At 43.7% G+C, this 25,490-nt stretch overlaps 1 protein-coding gene across 1 annotated transcript in view; it reads right to left on the bottom strand.

Moving 5' to 3' along the window:
- Window positions 1-2,270: 2,270 nt before the first annotated feature.
- Window positions 2,271-25,490, bottom strand: part of LANCL2 (LanC like glutathione S-transferase 2) — a 29,554-nt gene continuing 6,334 nt past the window's right edge. Inside the window, exons 2-9 of the mRNA XM_034065107.1 lie at window positions 22,088-22,205; window positions 19,539-19,746; window positions 17,188-17,335; window positions 16,446-16,592; window positions 12,817-12,999; window positions 10,491-10,667; window positions 6,441-6,513; window positions 2,271-5,205 (exon numbers count right to left, since the gene is read on the bottom strand). Of these exons, the coding sequence (XP_033920998.1) occupies window positions 5,090-5,205; window positions 6,441-6,513; window positions 10,491-10,667; window positions 12,817-12,999; window positions 16,446-16,592; window positions 17,188-17,335; window positions 19,539-19,746; window positions 22,088-22,205 (1,170 nt within the window). The 3' untranslated portion in view covers window positions 2,271-5,089. The remainder of the gene's footprint in view (window positions 5,206-6,440; window positions 6,514-10,490; window positions 10,668-12,816; window positions 13,000-16,445; window positions 16,593-17,187; window positions 17,336-19,538; window positions 19,747-22,087; window positions 22,206-25,490) is intronic.

Genomic DNA, 25,490 nt, shown 5'->3' on the forward strand with positions numbered 1-25,490 from the left:
CTGTGTTGGTGGGTGAATTGAGTTTGTTGCAGTCTGAGGGTTCATAGGGTTTTGCTGCTGCTGCTGCTTTTTCAGCCTTCTAGCAAATGCACAGCCCCAGCACTCGCTGTGAGGCTGCCAAGGTGGGTGAGAGCCTGCAAAGGCAGTGCTGCTGGGCTGAGAATGCACAAACCTAATTCATAGATGTTTGTCCTCTGTTCTCCACTCCCCATGGGTCTCTGTCCCTGCTCCCTGGTGTGACTGAGTGCCCCATGGCTTGCAGGAGAGGGGCAAGTGTTGCCTAGAGCATCCTACAGTGCCTTCCATGTGCCTCCGTCATCAGTTGTGCTGTCGATAGGCTTGACAAGGGGGGTACCAACCCTCCACTTCTGTTTGGTGCTTCCAGGCAGCTGCGCTGGTGTCTCATCCCTTTGGGAAAAGCTAATGTAGTGACAAGCTTTTTTTGCTGCGTGGATGGGTTTTCTTTTTCCTTTTCTTTAGAGCCCTCTGACAGCTTCCAGTGCTAGGACTGCCTTTTCCAACAAGCTTCAGACTATGTGAGGAAGCAAATGAGGTACTGCTCTTTCTTCCCTACTTACAGCAAACAAACCCCAGCCCCTCAGATGGGTTAGTTTTATATGCATATACCCAAGATGCTACCTTTTTTGCCACATAGGTCAGCCAGGAAGTTACATCATCTTGTCAGATGGTGGAGCCTTCTTGTTTTTTTCTTCTTTAATTTTCCTTTTTCTGATCTATGATCTAATACATTGCTTCTAATTCAGTGGGTGGAAGAAATGGGCCAGGAAGTATTTGCAGGTCCCATGTAGGAGTCTTTGTTCGTTCACCCCCGATGCCCTGTTGCTGGGGGTTTGAGCTACCTTCTGGGATTTTACAGTGCTCTTTGGCCAGGAAACCCTACAGGAAGCCCAAGCAGGGGAAGATCCAGCATAAGGCAGTTCCTACAGAGCACCTGCTAAGTAATAATGCTGTTAAGGAGGAGAGAGACAATTGGCAGGCACTGTCCCAAGCTGCTGTGTGCTGCAGGGTGAAGGGGACAGCAGAGAAAGCAGCGGGAAGTGACAAGTGAAGCTCCCACCCCAGCCCCTGCAGATGAAGGTAGCTCCTTAGCTGCACATGCGTTATTTTGGCTTGAGGTATAGACAGGAATCACAAGGATAGCTGTGTGTATCTGTGTCTTTCTCCTGCTGCCTAACCCCAGCTTATCTCATAGCTGCAGCAGGATTTACAGCAGCCCACTTGCAGATGTCAAGGAGAAGCAGTGGCTGAAGACGGGTCATGAGTGCTCCTTGTGTACAAATCACAGCTGGGCAGAGAGGGGATTCCTGCACTTCTGCATCAGCATGAAACCAAATGGGAGCCAAGTGAACAATTTCACCAGGACAAAGCACCCTAATGGGACAGAGCTCAGGTATTACCTGACACACAGCATACAGGCCTCCTCCCACCTCTATCCTACCCTATTTTGATAGGGTTACAAAGAAGTACTGTGTTAGAAAAGCCCCAATGCATTTACCTACCTCAGTTTGTACAGATTATCTTACCTACAGAGCAGAAATGCCATTAACTCAAAAAAGCATCAGTTGCTCTCTCTCAGTGGTAGGGAGAGCCCTGAGTGGCTCACACAGCTTTGTGAAACAGGAATGCTGCCTCTTGCTTGTGGCATACTTGAGGTTTCCTTCTGTTACTGCCTAGCTAGAGAAACCCATCAAGTGTTTCCAGCTTTTATCACAGCTGGAAGAGGGGTGTTAGTCAGCTGGCCAGAGAGGTTTCAGACAGAGTTCATCCTGAGGAGGGCCACAGAGATGCTGTGAGGGCTGCAGCAGCTCTGCTCTGGAGCCAGGCTGAGAGAGCTGGGCTGGTTCAGCCTGGAGAAGGCTCCTTAAGGGGAGGCCTTAGAGCAGCTCCAGTGCCTAAAGGGGCTACAGGAAACCTGGAGAGGGACTTTGAACAAGGGCAGGTAGGGACAGGCCAAGGGGAATGGCTTTAACCTGACAGTGGGGAGACTGAGATGAGCTCTTAGGCAGAAGTTCTTCCCTGTGAGGGTGCTGAGGCGCTGGCACAGGGTGCCCAGAGAAGCTGTTGCTGCCCCATCCCTGGCAGTGTTCAAGGCCAGGTTGGACACAGGGGCTTGGAGCAACCTGGGCTGGTGTAAGGTGTCCCTGCCCAGGGCAGGTTGGATCAGTGGGACAGCTCTCGCCCCAGTGCTGGGGGAAGGAAGGAGTACAACAAGAGGAAAGAAAAAGGAAACCAACAAAGAATCACACCAGTTACCACCACACAGCTTGATCTTTACTAATAAAGCCAAAGAACAAAACATCAGCATTTTTCCTCTTTTCTGCCCAAAGAGCATCTCCACTATTAACACTACTGCGTTTTGCAACAGGTAAGACTATTACACACGGACAAAGCAAACCAGGGAATATTAAGACATTTTCCACATTTTTAGTTTGAAGTGATTTGTGAAAACAATGCCTTGGTGAAATGCCTCTTTTCACCTTCACACAATACCCTTTCTTAACTGGCCACCCAGATTCCCACAGCACTGTGAGGAACAGGAAGGAAGAGCCACAGGGAAGTCACATCATGATGCAGATGCATTGTCAGACACTTCCCAACTCGATACATTTCCAGTCTTGCTCAATTCCAAGAGGATTCTGTGGAGGAAGTCAGTCAGTGTCATGCCCCAGCACAGCAGAAGGCTGGCTATGGCACACAAAGAGCTGACAGCTGACTGGCTCCTTAGTTTGATGGGTGCACTCAAGCATCTTCAAAGAGTTTAATACCAAGCAGGTCTCCCAAAGTGTGTGTATGCATATGGATTTTTTAAACCAGCAAGTTTTGATTCCCCTTGGGCTCCAGCCAGCCAAGATCACCTCCCACCAGTGCCATTCCAAGCTCAGCAGCCAACATGTGTGTATATATCTATATATATATATCTATATCTATCTATCTTTCTATACAGTCACTGACTGAACACCTGCCTGTTGCCCCCCCTAGTGAAGCTGTCCGTACAACACATGCTTGTGATTTGCCCCAAGCTCCTGTTAATCCACCCCAGCTGTGGAGGAGAAAGAAAAGAAGGGGTGGGTTGATGTGGAACAGGATGGGAGCTGCCACCTGCCTCCTTTGTTACAATCTGGGAGACCTCACCCTGGGCAAGGTTCCTCCCTGGCTTTACCTATGGGCAGGATCAGTGATGCACAGGCTGAGAAAAGGAACACAGAGCCAGGCCTGTGCCATGGAGGAACATCTCATTTGAGATGGGCTCTGGTGGTTCATTCTGTGCTTTGCTCTCCCTGTCCCTCACTGCTTGCTGCAGCTCTGCTCAGGTCTGCCTCACCCCAGCTCCTTGCCCTGGAGCATCCCTTGCTCCTGCTGTCTTTTCCCTCGCCCCAGGCTGTACAGACACAGCTGGGTTTGGTGTCTCACACCTCATCTTTGCCCAAGCTGCTCTGGTGTTTTAGTCCTACCTGACACACCAGGAGGAGTCACACTGTGACATTAAGCTATCCCTGCACAGGCAGAACTGAATGTGGAGATGATTAACATCCAAAGGGATTTGGGAACAGACTCTGTAAGGTTCAAGGAAGTCACTTAGGCAACACTGCATTTCCAAGCCTGTCTGGAAACACTGGAGCTCAGCAGATGGCCCACAGGTCACATATCCATTAAAATAAGCACCTGGAATGACAGAGCACAAGGAGAGCTGGGGGAAGGATGACAACAGAGCTTGAGCAGGTGAGAGCAGTAAGTATATTTACTATCTATCTATCCAGCACATATAAGCCTGCTGTAAGTGTACTCAGAGTGTGTCCTACTTCTCCCAAACCAAGAGCCTCAGGAGCACTGGGAGGCAGGTCTAGTATTTCACAGCCCCACCACACTACAATGGGAAGCAAAGCACCAGCAGCACAGTTAAAACTAAGGGCAAAGGGCTCTTTCTGTTTGGATTTTAAGATGAAATAAACATCAATTACAGCCTCTAGCAATGGTTTCGTAGCGCTCATTAATCTTCTGTGGCCTCCACAAGCAGCTGGTATTTATCGCTCCTGTCATACTACATGGGCTAAACGCAGCTGGGCTGGGAGAGGGAGGGAATGGCCCAGAACAAATCACTGCCTTGGTTCAGAAGCCACAGCCATCCTGAGTTACCAGGGTGAGAAACTGCCCTGACCCCCTCCCTTACTCATTCGATACTAGATGCTGCAGGACAGGCCTGTTAGAAAGCCATGTACAGGAGAGGAGAAGCACAGTTAATGCTGTCCTTGCTCTGCTGCTGGTGGCAGTGGGAGGTTCCCATGGATGACTAAACCTCCAGCTGAATCTTGTGCCATGGACTGTGGCTTTGCAGAGGTGGGGACAAGCATCCCCATCCTGTTCTACGTGCCTAACACACTAAACAGGTGCAGGTACCAAAGGAAACCTCATTTTCAGACTTTCAGCAAAACCCTCCTGCAATAGCAGCAGAAGACGATTCTTGTCCCTTTAAACTTCTCTGAAAACATACCTCTTCACCAAGAAAGGCTGATCTCCATCACTTTAACTTCTAGGAACTATGGAGAAAAATGCAGAAAAATATGAACATGAACATGTTTTTCATCTCTTTAGAAGTTGCCAGCTCAGCAGTGAAGGTGGGCACTGTCCTGCAGCAAACTCTGGCATAAGGTGGAGCTCTCTGGATAACCACGCTGCAGAAGGCAACAGTGCTGTTGTGAGTCATGCACAAAGGTACAGGACAGAGATTCACACAAGAGACCAGCTTTTTGCTAACAACAAAAGACTCGAGTCAACACACAACACCTATAAACATGCAGAGCATGTCAGAGACCTGAAGAAGACAAATACAACAGTAGAGAGAGAGTTCAAAACTTGACTTCTCTTGTCCTACGTCTGAAGCTGTCACTTTAACAGAACTGAAATGTGGCTTCTCCCGTTCATGCTCCAATGACTTCATGGTCCTCTGGGGCAGGGGTGGGGTGAGAAAAGGGGTTTATCCATCCGTCAGTTCAGGGTCGAGTTGGTTCGGTATCAGAGGCACTGAACAGTCTCATCGCTTTTGGCATCAGTTTCCTTCCAAAACGATGTTTTAACTGTCCTGTTCCACTTTGTTTTCCCTCCTCTGAGGTCCAAGTTCAAATGCTGGAAAACGGGAAGTCTCCGGTACTGAAATATCTGAGAGGAAGTGAATAGCTCCAGCCATGCCTACAACATAATGAGAAAGGTATTTTTGTGCATCTTTGACATTAAAATAGCAGAGATGACAGCAAAGACAACAGTGCCTGTTTGAACACCTCCTCACCAGATCAAATAGGGCCTATAGAAAAGCAAGTTCATTTATACTGTGCCCAGGAAACCAAGTTTCACTTGAAAAGGTGAATGGCAGAACCACACTCTCTCTGCTGGCATCTTTTCAGCTGCACAACCTCAATGCTACCTCAATTAAGAAAGTAAATCCCAGTTTTGGGCTGTCCCTCAGAACTCAAGCAGCTCTTGCTCATCATTTTACTGGTTAAAAAGCAAAGGCAAAACTTCATTATACTTATGATGATAAGTATATACTTATATATATATTTATATACTTATAGTATATCATATACTTATGATATACAGATTCAACTGTTCACTATTAATAAAGAGGTCATGCAGAGCCTGAAGCACTAACAAACACCAGCATGATCTAATAAGAGTCTTGGGGTGACAGAAAACAGAGGCACCCTAAAGCCAGGGGAGCATAGAAATATACACACAGTTTCATAATCCTATTTTATCCTATTTTATCAACAGCTAAGCACATTCAAAGGAACCTTCCTGAAATACAGCATCTGATGCAAATGAAACAAGACCCATGCACATACATGCAGAATTGGACAACTTCATGCACTATTTTGGCTCCCCCCAAAAGACCCCCAAATCAAGAAACTAAATAAAAAGCTGTATGTCAGCATAAAAGCATGAATCATCCTATTGCTGCACTACTTCACCATCTCAACAGATTTCGAAGCTGTTAAACAACAGATTTTATGCCTGCTTTTTTCCCCTTGTACATGGAAGGGAGCTCTCATGAATGAGAATAGTTCTATTTCTCCCCTTAAATATTTAGACAATATCGCAGCATATAGCAGGGATCAAGCATATAACTACCTGTATTCACACCTTTGACTGGCCTCTTTGTAAAATAATCCTATTTGGTCTGCTGTAATTTCATGAATTTGTGGTAGGTGGCACACTAGGCTCATTGTTCACGAAGCAGCAGCGCTACTTTAAATCCTATGATTCTTTATGTTTCTCAAACATAAGGATGAGCTAAGGAACAGAATTCCTTTACATGGAAGCAGTAGTAGGGAGCGAGTCTATTTTTAATAACAGAGGAACCCAGAACTGTGAGGTTGCCCTGTTTCCCATATAATGCCATGCCATTTACAACACCATCACTTTACCTTCAAACAGAGAATAAGGTCGGTCAGGAATACGACACCCATGTGCACCATACTCCAAACACCACTCAGCAAACTGCAGGAAACAAAAAATACATCAAAAGTGGGTTTGGGGTTTTTTTAGTCATTATTATGATTTAAGACTGTCAAATGAAAGCCTGAGTATCTGCATCTCTTTAATCTCTATATAAAAGGTACATTTTGGTACTAAATGTAAAACAGCATAATCAGAGACAACACAGGTACCACTGTCCCAGATCCGTTTGTCCCACTTCAGCCATGACAAGGCTGCAATTAGGTTTTAGGAGATGTATTTCCACAGCACAAGTTTCAGTTCCATAACAAAGTCACTAGGTGGGCTGTACTTTACTTCTGCTCCCTATAAATCACCCCTGCTACACAGCAATGAAAAATGCTGCAGGAACAGATGCATTCAGTTTCAAGGGCAAAACTGTTCTCACACTGTAATATCAGTTTCTTATCTGTCTCGGTGCTTAATTTATCCATGTGCTCAGGACTTTGTGTTAGTTGCATTCTGGTTTTCTTTCACTCCTCTGTATTCAATCTCCAGCTGCCATTACTTAGCATTATTTATTTGCTCTCACCAAGCCTTATGTAAAACCATTCTATATAGACAATTATGGTCATCAATATTTTGCTGCAGAAGATGGAATACCATTAAAAAGAGTTCACAATGTGTCTGATCAACACTGCTGCAGTAGCTAACATCATATATATGTGACTTATGAATCATGTCTGGATCAACTTAATAGCAACCATCTATCTATTCCTCCTTTATGGCTCCCCAGAGCATACAGGGGTCTACAAGTTCCCCTGGCATTTCTGTGCTAGGAAGTAAACCACTGCTTATTCAAAATACAGTCTGAAGATTCCTGGAAAGCAAAGCATAGAGAGGTCTCTCCCAGCTCCCCCTGCAATGTGGGCAACCTGCTAGCAAACGAACTAGAGACTTAACCTACTAACATAACATCCTACTAACTACAGGGTGCCAAAGCTATAGAGCTGGAGTATATGGGGTGTAAGCATCACCCCAGAGCCATCACTCTGTTTAACAGGAGGATAAAGGGGTAGCATCTTCTCCCTTCTTCCCCCCACTTTGTTCTGTTTTACTGGATAGTGGGTTTTTGATTCCCTTAGTAAAGCTGTGTGTATGTGTGTGAATGTCCAGAGGAAAACACAGCAAAACCTCCCCACACACAAACACAGTGGTCCATACTGTTATTAAGAACTAATGAAACATTTTTGGACCACTGACAGGTAAATCATCAAACCAAGGTTTAACCCTCCATGTAATCTTATCGTATACATGAGGACTGAACACATTAATGGCATGTTTCTAGACCACAATCAGTTCTTGTAACACGCACATCTTACTGCATATACTGCCAGCCTGGGAACTGCAACAGATTTAACAAATGCACCCCAGGCTACTGAAGCACAACCATCATTTACAAGGTCACAGCTCCAGCATAACTCACAGTAAGGCACACTCATCTTGGTTAAACCAAGGGGAAAAAGAAAGAAACCTCTTCTAGCAGGATGATATCTGCCATTATTTGTCACACAGTTTGGGCATGCTTGCCATCAGCAGTGGTTTAATAACAATGCTGAGCAGCACAGAGCTCGGATGCTCTCTGTTGCATGCAGCCAAGGATGCCACAGCCCCTCTCATCATCAGCTCTGATAATGCTGGAGAAAAGCTGCAAGGCCAAAAGCAAGAAGCACAGGGGTCTCTGTGGTTCACAGGGCTCTTCTGGTTCACTTGTCAGTGTTCCATGGCTCTTGAGAAGTAACCAGGGATTCCTGGACAGACTCCTCCCCCTGGGGCCCATGCTTTCAGTGTGAGCAAACACCCCTGGGAGGGGAGCCATCAGGTGTTCCCAGTTACATCCCTTCAGGTACCAACATAACTGCATGCTTGCTTCCCTGCATGCTCTGGCTCAAAAAGAGAAGACTCCAAGAATGCCAGCCAAGCAAATTCCTCTCCCTGCTTCTGGATTTCCCCTGCAAGAGCCTGAAGGGCCTGACTGAATGCCAGGGATGCTAAAATGCAGAAAGGCTACAAATATGCTGCCAGACCTGACCATACGGGGCACCTCCAGCCAACAGCCTCTGGCCACTGTGCTACATCTTCCCTCTCAAAGGCATTTCAGGTATGTAACTGAGTCTCCTCCTTTTTTTTGGCTTTAAAATAGATATCCTTGCTTTTCTCCAAGCTGGTATGGAAGAATGCCAGGGCTCTCTTGGGTCAGAAATGCAGCATCAGGGGGAGCTGCCAGTGCTGCACAGAGCCACAAAAGATGGACAGTGTCAGGGAGAGTCCAATAGCTATGCCAACAGCAACGCCTGCTTGGTGCTGTGGCTCACACAACAACAGTGGGTGATTCCACATGTAAGGAAGTCAGACATGTGCCATGGGAGTGCGCTAGGAAGCAGTTGTGCCTACAGGTGTCCTCATGGCATGATGCTTGGGTAAATGTGTAACAAGCAGCAGCCTTTTAAAGCTCTGCTGATGGAGGACAGGCTGACAGTGGAGATGACACTGATGGTAGATAATGGATGGATATGGATGGTAGGTGTCCTGGTTTGAGCAGCAGCAGTCATTTTTTCTCCTTCTTGGTAGCTGGTGCAGTGCTGTGTTTTGACTTTTGGGCTGAGAACGGTTGCTGATAGCAAGTATGTTTTGAGTTACTGCTCGGGTGTTTGGTTTGTCCAAGGCCTTTTTCTGAGCTCATGCTCTGCCAGGGAGGAGGGGAGGCCAGGAGGAAGGAGAGACAGGACACCTGATCCAGGCTAGCCAAAGAGGTATTACATACCATAGCACATCATACCCAGGATGTAACCGGGAGAGACCCGGAAGGGCTGGAGCTCTGGGGGGATGGAGGAGGTATTGGTCGGTGCTTGGTCGGGCAGGGTGGGGTGAGTTATGGTTTGGTGGCTGGTGAGGTGTTGTATTCTCTTTGCTTGTTGTTTGCTTTACCATTATTATCTGTAGTAGTAGTAGCAGTGGTGACTTGTGTTATGCCTTAGTTATTAATCCGTTCTTATCTCAACCCGTGGGGGCTACATTGTTTAGATTCTCCTTCCTAACTCTCTGGGAGCTGGGGGAGCGAGGGGGAGTGAGTGAACGAGCTGTGTGTGGACTTGGTTTAAACCACGACAGTAGGTAATACAGAATACTAGACAGGGCTTTGAGGAACCTGCTCTAGTGGAAGATGTCCCTGCCTGTGGCAGGGGGTTGGAACTGGATAAGCTCTAAGGTTCCTTCCAACCCAACCCATTCTATGATTCCATGAATACAATAGCTTTACACACAGCTAAGCTCATCTAAAAGCACCTAAGAAGCAACTCATCAAATTTCCCATTGCAATACTTTTTAACCTCAGCTAAACAGCTATGTTTGCAATGCAAAACCTAACATCAGTGAACTAAGCTGAAAACAAAACCCCAACAGAACAAACCAAAACCCAACCAAAGTCTTATGAGATGAGGAAGCAGACTCAGAGAAGGTACTTGTATTTGGTAACTGCTAGCACAGGCAGGGCTGACAGCAGAACATGGACAACTCCATTAGAAAAATTCCCAGTGTCATTCTCTGCCATTTGTATTAATGAAAAAATCCAAGTGTGCAATTGAATAACTGCAACTCAGAGCTCTGAAAGCCCCAGACAGGCACTAGTCTGAAAACAAACAATTACAAAAGACTACAAACAGTATCGCTTGAGGAGCTGCAGATGACAGTGGATGTCTCAATGGAATAATTAGCACCATGTAACATCAGTCAGTTATTATGCAGGGAGGCTGGTTTTCAGACTCAATGTCTGAGTATGTGTTTAGTTCCTTCCCCTTTATAGAACATTTGTGTTTCACACACGCAGACTGGGAGCAAGTGATGGGACCCTGCTGTCCCACCAGCAGCACAGCCAGCTCCAGCTCTAGCACACAACAGCCTGCTCCAATCACAGTTTATTCTTGCACGGGTGTTATGATGTGAAAGGAACAGGGATTGTGCTGGGATGCTGCAGAACTCACCTTGCAAGCTCGGTAGAGGTACTTTTTGTCCTGAGTTAGGTTATAGAGAGACAAGAAGGAATAGCCATTGCCAGCTGTACCGTGGCAGATCCCATATCCTTTTCTCAATAAACCTCTCTGCCAGATGACATCGCTACAATCCATAGCATCTTTCAAGTATTTATCATCTTTAAAAGTCTGGAATAAAAACAGAGAATAAACACACAGAGATTAAAACACTAATGACAACAAAAGAAAGCTGGACCTGAGCAATGTTTCACTGTTGGAGTTTTTCCATAGAATATTTTGTTTAAATTTTAATAGTCCATTCATCATAGACTTACTTTCCTAAGTTGTTTCTCCTTTCTCTGCATGGAAACAGATAAAACTTCGCAAGTTTTTGCTTCTGAAATCAGGACCCCAAAGGAAAAATTCAAGTTCAAGACCCTTAGTTCTACAACCTGTAATCTATTTGAAGGCTGCATGGTCCTTTTTGATCCTTCCCTCCATTCCCAAGCCACAACATCATTTGATTTGAAATACAGAAATGTAATTCTTGCCTCCAAGAAGTGTAACACAGAATACCAGCTATCAAATCTAATCCCAAAGGGGATGCCTGAGTAATTCTTCCTGCCTACTCAGACTTGGTTATGTCTGCCTTCAATTCCGTGACCAAAACGCACAAGAATATCTCTTTGCATAGCACAGGGCTCCTTTCCTTGTCACAGCTACATGTAGGAACACTCTAGTACCTTGGTTAGTATTTGTATTAGAAATACTCAGAAGCACTAGCCAGTTGGGCAAAGGACCAGTTTTATAAAGTTTATTGCATCTGAAGTGCATTTTGGACATACAGAGCCCATAAAGACAGCAGAAAACAAAAGTAAGTCATTAAACAGAACACCACCAGATTCCCATCTTTGTAAGGCTACTTTTTTGCTTCCCTTTGCCTAAGTTACTCTACAGATCAAGAACACACCAAAAACAAGTAGCTGATGCACTACTGTAGACTTAGTCCTTTAAAACAGCTTCCCTGCCAGGCTATTTAAGAAGCAATTAACATGCAAGATTCTTACATCCATAAGCTTGATAAAGTCCCTCTCTCTGAACAGGGTTTGCCAGCTACTTAGCTGCAGAACTTCAAATTAAGGCCTGGCAACAGCGTTTGATTTCCAGGACAAACTCTGCTGTTATCACAAGTCCCTGTGCTTGGTGTGAAGGAAAGCACAGCCAGCAAAACACATCCTAATTTTCTTACTGCCTCTTCAAAAAGCGTAACATAAAAAGAGAAGCATCATATCCCCATCACCTCAAACGTAAAAAGAGACCAGGAGATTGTTAAACAGAACTTGTCCCTATCTCTCTTATCTCCCATACAGTTTGTGCTGGGGAAACCAACACACTTGGCCGACGTGGTCCAAGGTGAGGCATCCCTACCCATGTCAGGGGGGTGGAACTGGATGATCTCAAGGTCCTTTCCAAACCAAACCATTCTATGAGTCTATGACAAAGAAGGGGGAAGAAGAATTAAAAGATAAACTTAACAAGTAGTCTGCAGTGTTAACCTCCTACCACAGCCCAAAGAAAAAGCAACTGTGACTGCTGCTCCATGCAGCAATGCTGTAAGAGATTTCCAGCTCACACTGCAGGTAGCAGTAACAGTAATTATTCCATAAACCAAGCCTGCTTTTCATCAGCCCACCCGAGCAGGGAATCTGCCAAGGAGGGCTGTCAAAAGCAAGAATGAATTTGCATGAATTTAATTAAATGGCATACTTTCAAATGCCATGCAAATCAGAAGTGCACAACACAAGAGAGATAGCAAACCTAGTTAAGGATGGAGAAGAGCAAACAGTAGGCTTGTGGTAGTTCAGCAGTTATATTTATGCCCTAGAAGGGGCCTGGTATCTTTGCTCTGGTGTTAAGTTCCCAAGAGCTGTGTCTCATTAATGAAGTAATTTATGGAAGACATTCTTTGGCAAGACCTACACTTCTGAAAACCAACATCATTCTTAAAACTCTTGGGAGGAAGATTCAAGGAATTTAGGTCAATAGTCTCACCCAGGACTCAAAACTGCTTAAATGCATGGCCCTTTTCCAAGAGAGCCTAAAGCCTAGTAACCACCAGCACCTCAAGAAGCACTTTCACCCACTTATTTCCTCTTTACAAACATACAAGCATTTTAAGTATTTATCAAGTAAGCATTTTAAGATTTTTAGGTGCCTAGCCTGGGTTCTGGTTTGAAAGTAGATCTAGAAGGATGGCAAATGCAAACCTTACAATCTAACAGGCGTATATACAGGTCTCTGTACAAAAAGAGGTCTATGTGAACACACAGTGATTCACCTTGTAAGCTTGCATGAGCATGTGGATGACTCCGGGGGCACCATGGCACCAGTGAACCAGTCTGTCAGTCTCATTGCTCAGTGACGATGGGTAATTCCCAGATCTGAACTTCTTATGACGCACATAGTCAATGCTTGGCTTCACCAGCTCTGTCAGTGTCTCCTGGCTCACATTTGCAATAGGCTAAAACATACAAAAAAGCACAAAACCCACAAAACCATTACAGAAGTAGTAACAAACTGTGCATCAACACTTTGTTTTAGAATCTACTTTCACGTATCCCACATATGTGCCCTTGATCCAAATACTTTGAATCACTTTGTACAGATTTAATTAATGTCTGCTTACAATACCATTATGAAGAGCATTTTTACAGCTACTGGAGAGAGAAAGAAACTGGGGCACCAAGTTGTTACCTGTCTTACTGGAGGCGACACAGAAAGACTGTGGCAGAACTGAGAACAGAATGTGGATCTCAAGACTCCCAGGCCTCTCTTTATAGCTTAGAATAGAGAGAACATTTACAGGAGAAAGATGGTTTATAGCTATGCTGCTCATAATACACACTTAAAACACAATGGGTTACACATTTTGTTTTAGGAAGAATTAACACAGATGAGCCTGTCCTGTTTCCCAGTAAATGAAGAAGTGTGTAAGTAGTAGCATACCTGGAAAAAGCTTATGAAAGTTAAGTTTTCCAGCATAAACAAAACTCCCTGAAGCTATGGGCTATAGATCTGCATTTCCAAATCTCAGAAGCAACAGTTATTGGTAGCTAAACATCTTTGTACTGCAAACCCATCCTTAGATTGCTATTCTGAATTTTCTTTCTCATTTCCTGTATTTAGTTTACAACCTTGCCAGAAAGAAAATACATCCATCAGCCTGCATGCTTCTTATAAATACATGTTTAGAAACCCAGTCTCTGTTGGGTCTGCAGCTGTTGGCAGTCTACAGCCAAATGAAGGGAGACTTTCAATAGCTGTGTTTTCAGTAACCTGAACAAAACAAAAGCCTCTATTTCAGGAAAGCTTTGCCAAATTTCTACCTACCAAGTTCCTCAAAGTCAACCTCTGCATTTTGTGAGTGGAACAGAAACCTGCAAGCTGTTAATCAGAAATACACCCAAGTACACATCAGTCTGTTATGAAGAACACTCTAGAGCTGATCAGCCCTCACTCACTGACCTGTGGGGTTGGAAGGCTCTGGGGAAAGCTTTATCTGGGGCCCTGATTTCATGCTGCACCCCTGCAGGAGAAGGCAAATGGGATGGTACCAGCAATAAATGCCTTCAGTCTTGAGCTGTGCAAGGCAAGCCCAGCCCAGCACATCTGTCCTTGGGAGGTAAATCCAGGAAGAGCAGAGCTCTTTACAAACCTTGTGCTTTTGAGAAGATCTGAGTACAAGTGAGCTCTTTGCCCAAGCTGCTGAGGTTCCCAGCACCAATTTCCAGCCTACAAAAGCAACCTACAGGCATGTGTCCTGACCCTTTGGCCAAGAGGATGATGTGCAAACAGCCATTTTTTGCTTCAGAGTTAGTGAAAGGTACTAGGATTTCAGATTCTCTACCTAGCACTTCAGAATCCCCCCTCTACCTCCTGGACAAGTTATTTAACACTGCTGAGGACCTATTCCTCCAGTAGCTCTCTGGAAATAAATCCAGCAGTACATGTTTCCTCATAAAGGTGTTGTACAGAAATGATGATCTCAGGTGCAATGCTGGATTCTTTTGTCATCAAACAAGCACTCAACAAACCATCTCCCAAATTCTTTGTTGAAAATGCAGAAGAATCCTTCTCATTTGGTGTGGGAGGGATGGAGAAAGGATGAACTCCGATACGCCATCTTTTGAGGTGGATGACTCAACTCTGCATGACTCACAATATTTAATGTACAGTGAAAAGACCGTCATCTAGTGCTGCATAAACAATGGCTTTGTGGCAATTCTTAAAAGCAGCAATTATATGTAAAGTTATGATTTTAACATGTAGACTAGCTTCTGCTTAAACCAAGAAGCACTGTGCAGTTATTTCTATCAGCCTTGAATAGTAAATGAAGAGTGAGAGGCTTCCTTAAAGGACCAGATGTTTCTCAGAAAATCCAGGAGAGCTAGGGAAGGGAAAATGGAAGCCAGCAAGATATAAGGAAGACATTCTTTACTGTGAGGGTGGTGAGGCACTGGAATGGGTTACCCAAAGAAGTGGTAAATGACCCAACCCTGGCAGTGTTCAAGACCAGGTTGGACAGAGCCTTGGGTGACATGGTTTAGTGTGATATATCCCTGCCCATGGAAGGGGGTTGGAACTGCATGATCTTAATACTAACTATTTTATGATTCTACGAAGATGAGGTAGTCAGAAGGAAGTAGACAAAATTGCTGAAGAAAGCAGGAAGTGAAAGGTCCAGTAAATCAAAGCAGCCCAAGACCCCTGTGAGCTGGTCACTGCAGAAAATGGCTGTAGTAAGATTAAGACATCTCCCCAGGAACAGAGGAGTAGCCACTTCCATAGCAAAGTCAGCCACTTTAGCCTGAGCTGCTGGTGGAATTGGTGTGAGTTAATCTGAAACAGCTGGGGAGAAATCACAGCATCTTTTGCAACTGAGGAACAGCAGCATCACCAAATATCAGCTCAGTCACTTCTGCAGTGAACATCTGTATGCAGGTTCAGGCTGCAAGGATGTACAGTCCTTCCACTTGCCCGAAGGAAAGTCATTCTGCAGGAGCTGCTAAGAAAATTGACATTTACAGACATGCACAGACTGGCAGCACCTTTAAGAAACAGGAACAATACAAATTTTGCAGCTCTATGGTCATCTTCTGTAATGAATCTTAAGGCTCTTTTTCCTGATTGCACAACAGAAGATACAGAGGGATGAAACACATTGTTTTGAAAAACATCGCAATCCTATGGGAGAATCTCAGGGCAGGAGGGAATGGATTTAAGTGTGGGAACGAGGAGGTATACGGCGGAGAGGAACACACTGAGGTATACAGAAGAAAGTGTTATTCTCTTCTACATAGCTGCTATCTCAGGACAACAGAAAGAGGACAGAAGTGGCACAGATGCAATAAGGAACATCAGATTTCTGTGGGAGAGATTGGGGGATAAGGAAGAAGAATATCTATAGAACAAAAGTATACTGAAAACTAATGTTTGATGAAGGGTAGTCTTCCAAAAGCTTCAGGACAGTGAAAATAAAACAAAGTCACCAGAGAAGAAAGAAAGGATATGGAGAGCAGGATGACAGGAGGCACCAGCACTGCACTCATTTAAAAATAGCAAAAAGTTGAAGAGTGATGGATGGTAAGTGAATATTTAGCTGGTCTAACTGCAGGCACCAGAATTAAGTATGAGGATAAGGGAAGGCATCTGTCTCTGTAGGAAACTTCAGCTCCTGGAATGACAGTGCTCTGGACCACAACTCAAGGGTTAATTCACTCTCATGTTAGTCACAGTTTTCTTCTGCTACTAGGACCTGAGCTAGCATCTCTGCACAGAGACTAACTCCAAATTGTAAGACCCTGACCCAGCACAACACTGCACATGAATGAGAGCTGAAGATAAGATCCTCTGATGCAAAACCAGAAATCCCTGTGCTCCACCACAGCCTACAGAAGGTGCTCTTACCTGCATGAGCATGTAATAGATCCCAGCCACTCCATGGGCTGCTCCAACATATTGCTTCCTGTGCCACTGGTACAACAGAGGACAACGGTCTGTCTTCCGCTCCTCCTTCGAGAAGTTTTTCCCCGATTCAATAATAGCATCTATTACCTAAGAAAGAGAACATACCCCTTCTGTCTGTCTCACTTGCTTTAATTCAGAAGGTTTTGCTTTGTCATAACTAAAACCACAGTAAAAAATAACCCACAGTAAACAGTGATAGAACAATAATATTCAATTCATTTGGACTCGAGTGTTGAGGTAGAAATGGATTTTTCCTAAATGATGGAAACACCTAAGTGTAGAAAATTAATATATTACTATTTCTAATAACTTTCTTTCCAGGCCTGCCTTCTCTGGTTCTGGTATCTGCAGAACATTAGTGCATCTTCCCCACACTGAATTCATCCTTCTCTTCACTGAAACACTTCCATGCTTCTGACTGAAGGTGTTTTGCAATAATTCATCCTCAAATGCTCCAAAACTAGTTACAGCTTAGATTTCCATGGCTGGCCATGGACACACCTGCAGCAGCCTGTCTCAGTCCTAGGTGGGCAGCAGGGAAAAGGGACAAAGATTAGAGGGATGGATGAGACTGAGTTCCCAGTTCTAGGTTCCTCTTCTCTCCACCATCGTTCTCTTAATCCCTTGGATTATGCAAAAACTGATTACAGATACTGTGGCAGTAGAAAGAAACGTATCTTACCTCTTTGATAACAGACTGTGGGACAGTGTCTGGACCGATTTCAGTATTTAGGTACAGCAAGGCATACAGGTAACCTGCTCTGCCATAAAGCAGCTCATCTGGAAGTTCAGCATCTGTGCTTATGACTGTCCTGTGTAGCTGCAACAACCTGCATCAAACAAGGAAGGCAGGGAGAGAGAGAGAGCCTCTTCTCTAAAAACTGTAGTGGACTATGGGTTGTACAAGCCATCAACCAAAACAGAATCAGAATGAGTGTGAAGCCCCACCACTTCCCTTCAGTCATCCCCAGTTCTGCTGGCTGTCAGGTTGATTCACAGGAGCCATCCCTAACAGACGGGCAACTCTGAGCTAGTGCCAGGTGAGCATTAGTGCAATTACCAGGTTTTTGTGCAACAGAAACACATGTAAGCATGCAGGGCAGGAGCTGGAGGAGGCTGGAATGCTACTGCAACAAACAGGGAAACCTCCTGGAACTTCTGGGAATTTCACCCAAATGAGGCTCCTTAACTGTAGTTGTGTAAGAGGGAACAAACAAAAACCCCCAGTACCAGCCTTCAGCATGCCCCCTCCATAGACAACATGTTGTCTCAAGCATTTAAGCAGCTCAGTTTTGAAAAGGGCACTGCTATTTTGTGTAAGTGTTTAGCAATGGAAAAAGAGCAAACCTTGGGCTGGGCCTTTGCAACTCTCATTTCCTCCAAAGAGACTCCCTGCTATTACTCTACCAGTTTGCACTGGCATTGAGATGGAGCAGAGATCTGTTTTCCTGCCCAACCCCTCTCTGCCTCTTCCCATCTTTTGTGATTAAACTGTCTATCAGATGAAACCACGGAGATAATCACATTTTAAACTGGGGGAGGAGGAGGCAAGACCATCGATTAAGACCAAATTCAATTCTCAGATTCCCCCAGCCACTATTATTCATCAGAAATGTTAACATTAACATCATGCCAAAGCAAAAACACTGACCTCGATGGCTTGTTTATGCTGTCATTGCTTAATACCAGGGCAAAGCCACTCACAAAATATTTTTATATTATTCCTTTTTTGGAACTATGCTTGGACTGAGAATTACATTATTTTCTTTTAAACTGTCCACTGTTAAGTTTTATTATTCAAAACATGCAACTGGACAGCTACAAGGTATGATGTTAGAAGTGCACAGATTACATTTTGACATCTCCAATGTACCACTCTTCTGGTGTCATGAATATATTTGTAAACAAAGAAAGGAAGAAAAGAACAAATAATCAAACTAATCTTCTTTTCAATCCTCCTAGAAATTATTTTCCAAGGAGAGGCAGGACTAAAAGATTTACTGCTAATCGCATTTTGCTATATTCGTGCTTCATGCCTCACGGCAACACTGCTTTCCTAGCGGCATCCAAAACGAGATGCCCAAATTTACTGCCAGTTCTAAAAGCAAAGCCCCACCTAAACCTACCACCCAGTTCAAAACTGAGCTACCCATCCAGGACCAGCAGCAGAGATTAATCACTCCAGGATTCTAGATTAGAAAGAGACCAGTTATACTTCCAAACATAAACCAGAATGGAAATGAGGACATAAGGCTAGTCCCCACATTCTGGCAGGCTAAGGTATGCTGCTGGACAGCTAGCAAGTGGATTGCTGCTGCTGAATGCAAACACCACAGGGCTCCAGTGCTTCCAACCCTCACCAGGACAGCAATCAGCTCCAAGCCAGCAAAGGGTCAGTCAGCTCTCCAAGGAAGCTCTACATCTAAATGGGATTTCTAAAGATGTTTGTTACATTTAGATTACTTTGAAAGGAGGCTGGGATTTTTTCAGGCTACCCTCCATATGCTCTTACCTAACTAAAGCCCTTGTCTTTGACGGTTCAGCAAATACCTCCTCTTGGTTTTACTAAACCTTTGTTACATGTCAATCCAATGTACCATGTTCTTGTCTGGATGTTTCCAGATCCCTGCAGCTAAGTGTTTTGATAGTGAACCTACAATTAAGACTCACTCTTCACAGAAAGCATCACATACTGCACAAGCACTACATATTGTCGATGACAAGCGTGTGGCTTTTGTTAAATGTCACTCCAATGTGACAAAATCAATACGTGCAGGCACTACAGATATGCCCAGGACATCCTGTCCTTACAGCGATAAGAGGACTCAAGATAACCCACTAAATATGAATCAAGTGTAAGCCAGCTTCAATAAAGATAAAGCCTGCTCAGTATTCTTCTACTGAAAATGCATCAGGGGAGAAGATGTCTCCATTTTCAACCCTGTCCTCCAAAAACTGCCTACTTGCTAATGCTACTGAAGCAATGCTCTCCGCAAGTGAAGGGCGCAGCTTTTTCTGACATCAACCACTTACTTGGCAATGCATTCTTTAGACTCACTGTCGATTTTCAGCTTGTGATAAACCACTGCACCCACTGCCAATGGCCCAGCGTCACCACAGAGGAAGGTAACTCTTCTGCCGTTCAGATTGCGAAGGATTCTCTTCACATAATCAAGAGATCGCTGCAAATGGCTCTGGTTTTTCGTCACGCGGTACAGTTGAAGATATAAGAGGGCAATACCTGGAACAACCATGTGAAAGGGAAAGGTTTGATTTACTTCTCCTTTTAAGTATATCATATTCTTCTCTTTAGTGCCTCTGAAACAGTAACTGGAATGCAAACAGGTATTTGGGCAACTAAAACATGTCAGTCAAGGGTCCTTGCTTGGGCAACGGGAAGGCGTCCGGTCATCTGTTTCATTACATTGCAATCTGGATAGTGACAAATTCTAAAACTAAAAAAAATGAAGAATTAACAAACTGACACCCAACAGCAGACTCACAATTTGCAGAGAATGAAGAAAACCCATGACACAGACACCAATGCTTGGTAAAGAAGTCACTGAAGAGTCAACAATTTGGGCTAGCAAGCATGTGTACGATCAAGTACATAAACTGTACCATACTCATCTATGTAAGTGCAAGAAGTGACTTATCTTTCATTTGATTTGTAAAAAGATCTTTTGATCAGCTTTTGGATTCAACTTGAGAAGTTCTTTATAAATGTATTTCACAACATGATTATGATGTTCTTTGGACTGGATTAACAGGCCTTTCTAGATGGGTCCAAGAGGAGAGCTGCAGAGCCCAATGGAGTGGTATGGGAGCTTGTGGGCTATTTACTGGGATTTCTGTAACCCTTTTTTATGTTGCAACTAATGTGTAGATATCTGGGCCTGATCAAAGGATGACCAGAAGCATAGCCACAAGGCCCAGTTCATCCAATCCTTCTTTGTGCAAAACCCTTACAATGGCTCCTCCAAGCTCTCTGGCACATACAAAGAGTACTTGTACAAGAAAGATGAACTCTAACCTGAGTCTTACAATTACTATGTGCCAACCGTACATGCTCCAAGATTTTAAAGATGCTTCACAAAGTACAAGCCAGTGCTCAGGACTGCACTGCCAATAGGACTGTCTAGACCTGGTACATAAAAAGCAGGGCAACTGTTTTCAGCATTACTTTTACCTCCTGATTTGCACACTAGCAAAATGCTGCAAGGAGCAAGTTGGAAGGAAGTATTTGCACAAAGTATTTTAAAAGCCAGATCATTTCAGTATTTTTGTTCAGAGTCATTTCCACAGGAGCCTTGAAAGAAGTTTACAACTTGGAACAGATGCAATTGGTGATCCTGCTACAGGGTGGAAAAATCCCGCTCTCATTAGACTGTGTTACGTGTTCATCTATGTTCTTGTTTTAGCTAATGAGGGCTGTGTTACTTTTAGCTTATGACTCATTTTCAGCGTGTTCTGGTTTATCAGCCTAACTTCAGTTGTCAGTCACAGTGTCAGAACACAGCTCCCCGGGAGCCGTTCTGTAACGTCAATGCAAGAAAGCCCACCAGTGGAGATCATTTACACTCACTCAGCAGCCACAAGCTTTCAGACCTTGAAACACATCTACCTTTTAAGTGAGTTGTCTAAAACTTCCCCACCCATCCACCCACAGCACCACCTGTACCAAAACATCAAGAAGGCAGCAAAAAGATGGTACCCTTTCATTACCAGAATTAAGCTTCAGCATGGCCAAAGCCTGAAGAGTTTTCCCAAGCTGCTTCCCCTCACGATACCAAGATAAAAGAATAGATCTCCTCAGAGTGCATTTCAAACATGCTGTGCTAAAAGCATAAGTATGTCTCAAGAGTGAGCTAGACAGAGCAGGAATAGAATGTGCCACTGTAATAGCAAAATGGCACTTAAGAGGCCTAGATGGAAAAGCATGTTGGCAGCTTGAAGGGCAGTGGCTGCATCAGGCTTGTCAACTGCAGGCTCTGCCTGAAGGATCCAAAGGGCTCATTCACATTTGGACACAGACGACGGTGCCTAGCAATAACCAGCACTTGCACATGCCTGTTTATCTTCATGAACTTCACAATCTCACAAGCCCACCTCCATACTCCCCCTCCTCACACGTTCATTTTACCATTTTTGTACAGACAGAACAAGCAGAGCCAAACTCCATATTTCAGATTTCAGCGGAACAGAACACCTCCCCCCCATGATTAGAACATGCTGTTACCATTAGCAACTGCTAAGTTGAAGAGAAAAAGGTGAAAATCACTTATTTTAAGAAAACTTTAAAGAAACGAGAGACAAGCTGAAAGAACAAGCAGCCTTAGAAAATCCATTCCTTTAGCAAGACAAAGATCTCCATACACAGAAGCCAATTATTTCCCTGCAACTTTATCTGCTGAAGTCATTCCAAGCAGTAGCGACCTAGAATTCAGAGTTAAAAGAAACCACCTCACACAAACGCCTCTATCAGTCTTTCTGCCACCCCTGTGTGAATATGAGAACCTCCTCCTGTGAATAAACCCTATTACTTCATTTAACACACTTCATTCAAACTCAAGCTTTCTCACCAGTCCAGCCAGTATAGGCAGAGCAGTCATGTGGATCTGCTGTCTTCAGCCCTTCCTCCATTTGTTGCAGAAGGTCCTTGATTTTTGCCTGGATCCGTTTTGAGAACCGAGCACTGACCTGAAAAGAGCAGATAGGAGAGTGAGTCAGAAAAGGAAAGAATCCAGGAATGCAAACTGTCTGCTCCACTTTCTTGTCTGGAAAAAAATAAAACCAAAACCAAAAACCAAGCAAACAGAAAATAACTAGAGAATAAATACTATATACAGCAACCAGCAGGGTCGAGATGGTTCATCTTAAGTGTCCCCCATGTACTGCATTCTGATTACATACTAGAGTAAGTTACTAGTATCTGCATTAGACAAAAATCATCTGAGGATGCTTTAAAGTCACATGAAGAGCAGCTATGGACACTGTGACAAGTATGTAATTGCATCTTGCCTCTCAGTTCAGGCTCTTAACACAGTAAGCAAAGCTTCTCTGAGCTCAGTAAAAGGTGAATAGAAGACAACCATCTGCTGCCACTCCACGGGCCAGTGATCCACTGAGGGTCCTGGTACCAAGATCACGCTATGCATGAACCTACAAGCCCTGTGTACAGGTGCTTGGTGTCATCACAAGGTCCTTGCACATCTGTTGTGGAACGACAGAGCAGGAAACAGCTACAGGAAAAGAAATGCCTATACTTAAGACAATCAAGTCAAGCCAAGCCAAGGTGACATCAAGCCAAGTTGAATGATGTGCTCAATCACATCATCCACGATGTATTCCTATTTTCTTCTTAAATCCAAGACTTTTTTGGACGTTTGGAATCACCACACACAGGGCAGGTCACCTAAATGCCCTTCCTTGTGCTTCTTGTTCTCTCCTCTCTCCAAAACAGTATGAGGATTGACATGCTTTGTAATGAGATGAGGTTGTTAAATGCAGTGATGTATGAAAAACTACCCGAAAGAGCTAGACAAAAAGAGGATGAGTGAAAAGTAGCTCATCAGCTTCAGCTCATGCATGAAGGTGAAGAAACGTTATGTTTGATCTTTTGCTTTGCTTGCTTTTACTTCTGACAAAGAAAAGCTTACATAGATGCTATATATGAAATATAACAGAGGACACTGTGGGCTACTTGTCAGCTTACACTAAGTTACTGTTTCCTTAAAGAGTGCTTGATCTTCCATCTCTTGCTTCCCCAGACTGCTCACAGATAGCAGCTGGAACAAAGCAGACTGGTGAAGGCTTAGTTTGGTGTTAAACACATCTACATTTGTGATTCTTATTTTACTGGAGAAGAAGAAATTAGCTCTTTAGAAAGTTCTTGTTTGATTATAATACATCCCAAAAGGGAAGGGTTCAGATAAATGATGGGTCCTGGATGCCACCATGCAACTTATTCCTCAAAATACACTAGACTTTGTACTCTTGTTCAGAGTGGAACTTCAAATAAAACCCAATGAATTCAAACATCCATTCAACAGATTTAGAAATCAGAAAGATAACAGGAATTACACAAGTCCTCTGACACACCAGAAGTTTTGAGGGTCAATGGTTCAAACCCATTTTATGATGGCAGGATAGGAAGGGAGAAGGAAATTGTGCCATTATATCCCATGCCACACACGTACCACTCTACGAAGAAGCTAGAGTCACCTTAACCTTCTCTGGTAACTCTAGAAATAGCAATCAAACACAGTAAGCATCTGATGTCTATTACTCTTTGCCCTTAATATGGCATTAAGCATCTTTTTACTGTATCACACACGCAACATCCCCCCCACTCCTTTGGCTTGTTCAGTGAAGTCTCAACAAAAAGCAAAACCTTTCCCAAAGGCTCCTCTCCTTCAAAAGACAGCTATGCCAATGCTAAGGCATATGGTAAAACAGCATGAGGATATTCACTCTGGTCCAGGCACAGAGGACAAGAGTGAACTAAGGTTTCAGACTCCCAGTTTATTTACCTACTGCTCATCACAAGCAGGCTGGTTACCTTTTTGTTCTGACAATACACTTGCTATTAACAAACCAAGGTATTTTTTATCAAACACCAAATAAAATCACTTAAGAGGCAGGAGGGGAGGACTAGGATAGGACATCAGTACTCCTGGTTCGAAACCTCTGTCCCATGCAAACAGTTTAGCTCAGGTTGGCATATACCTATCTCTAAAATGGGAATTGTAGCATACCTGTCTTGGTTTAGTGTTTGGAAAAGCACAGGTAAAAGGATTTTAAAATATTATTACTTATCAGCCCAAAGTCACTCTCAAGCTTATGCCAGTGTGAACAGGTTATGAGAGGCAACAGCTCTCCCCAGCTACTTCACCACTGCTCTGTTGCTCTGAAGCTTTAACAACTGAGCATTGTCACTGTTTGTTTTATAAGATTCCACTATAAACTTACAAGAGATGCTTACATGCACTAGAATAAATTAATTACATAAAGAAATGAATGTTAAAAGATGGCTTTAGAAGATTCATAAACCTCCTTAAAGGAATCTTATGGCAGCTTTACAGCTGAGCATACAGCATGCTAATTCATGTTGAGCACAGATTGATTTTCTTGAGAAGCATATTCATTTCATGAGGATGGTTCCAGCTGGCATTCAGCCTTTTCTGCAGGTTACTCCTTTTATTCCTGTAGGGACAAACTAATACCAGAAAGCCTTAACTCTGATATCCTTTATCACATTTACTCCTGTTTCACAGAAGACTGAGTGATTTCAGGAGCTAAAGAGTACCTTTAACCTAGAAAAGCTTCTTTCCAGGAATTCAACTGCTGCATTACTTCCCTGTTACTGCAGGAAGAACAACCACTATCATCCCAACTGTTGCTCAAGTTTTACACTGGCAAAATGCAATACATGATAGCTCATTCTCCATTATACTCAATAGAACCCCATACCATACTGATTATGGTAATAGCAAAGGGTCATTATCAGCATGAAATAAAAGTTGTGCAGAAAAACACAAAGATGTTGGTTTTGCAAATTGTTTTGTGATTTATTTGAACCACATCACTTTTTCCATTGCAGTGAGGCAGCATGCAAAGCTACATCCCAATCCAAAGCCTTTTAAAGTCAACAAAAATGTAAGGAATGTAAGCATACATGTAATATCAAGCAGATGAGGCAATGAGCAGCTGCTATGTTTGTGTTTCATATCATGATTTATGGTAGGTAAGGGAAGCCTGTAACTTAAACTCTTGCATGCACATCTGGACAGGTATCACAGTGCTTATATAAGTCTGACAATGCAACTGTTTGCTTGATGGCCCTCTTTTTGTGGTTAGAAGTATACTTTGGCTTGACAGACATAGGGCGAGTTATTTCATTTGCCTCTCTAAAGACATTTATATACTGATGTGTTTTTCAAAAACATCTCTCAGCATTTATTTGCATCATGACACATCTATGCC

Source organism: Melopsittacus undulatus, chromosome 1 (genome assembly GCF_012275295.1).
Source record: "Melopsittacus undulatus isolate bMelUnd1 chromosome 1, bMelUnd1.mat.Z, whole genome shotgun sequence".
NCBI classification, from domain to species: domain Eukaryota; kingdom Metazoa; phylum Chordata; class Aves; order Psittaciformes; family Psittaculidae; genus Melopsittacus; species Melopsittacus undulatus.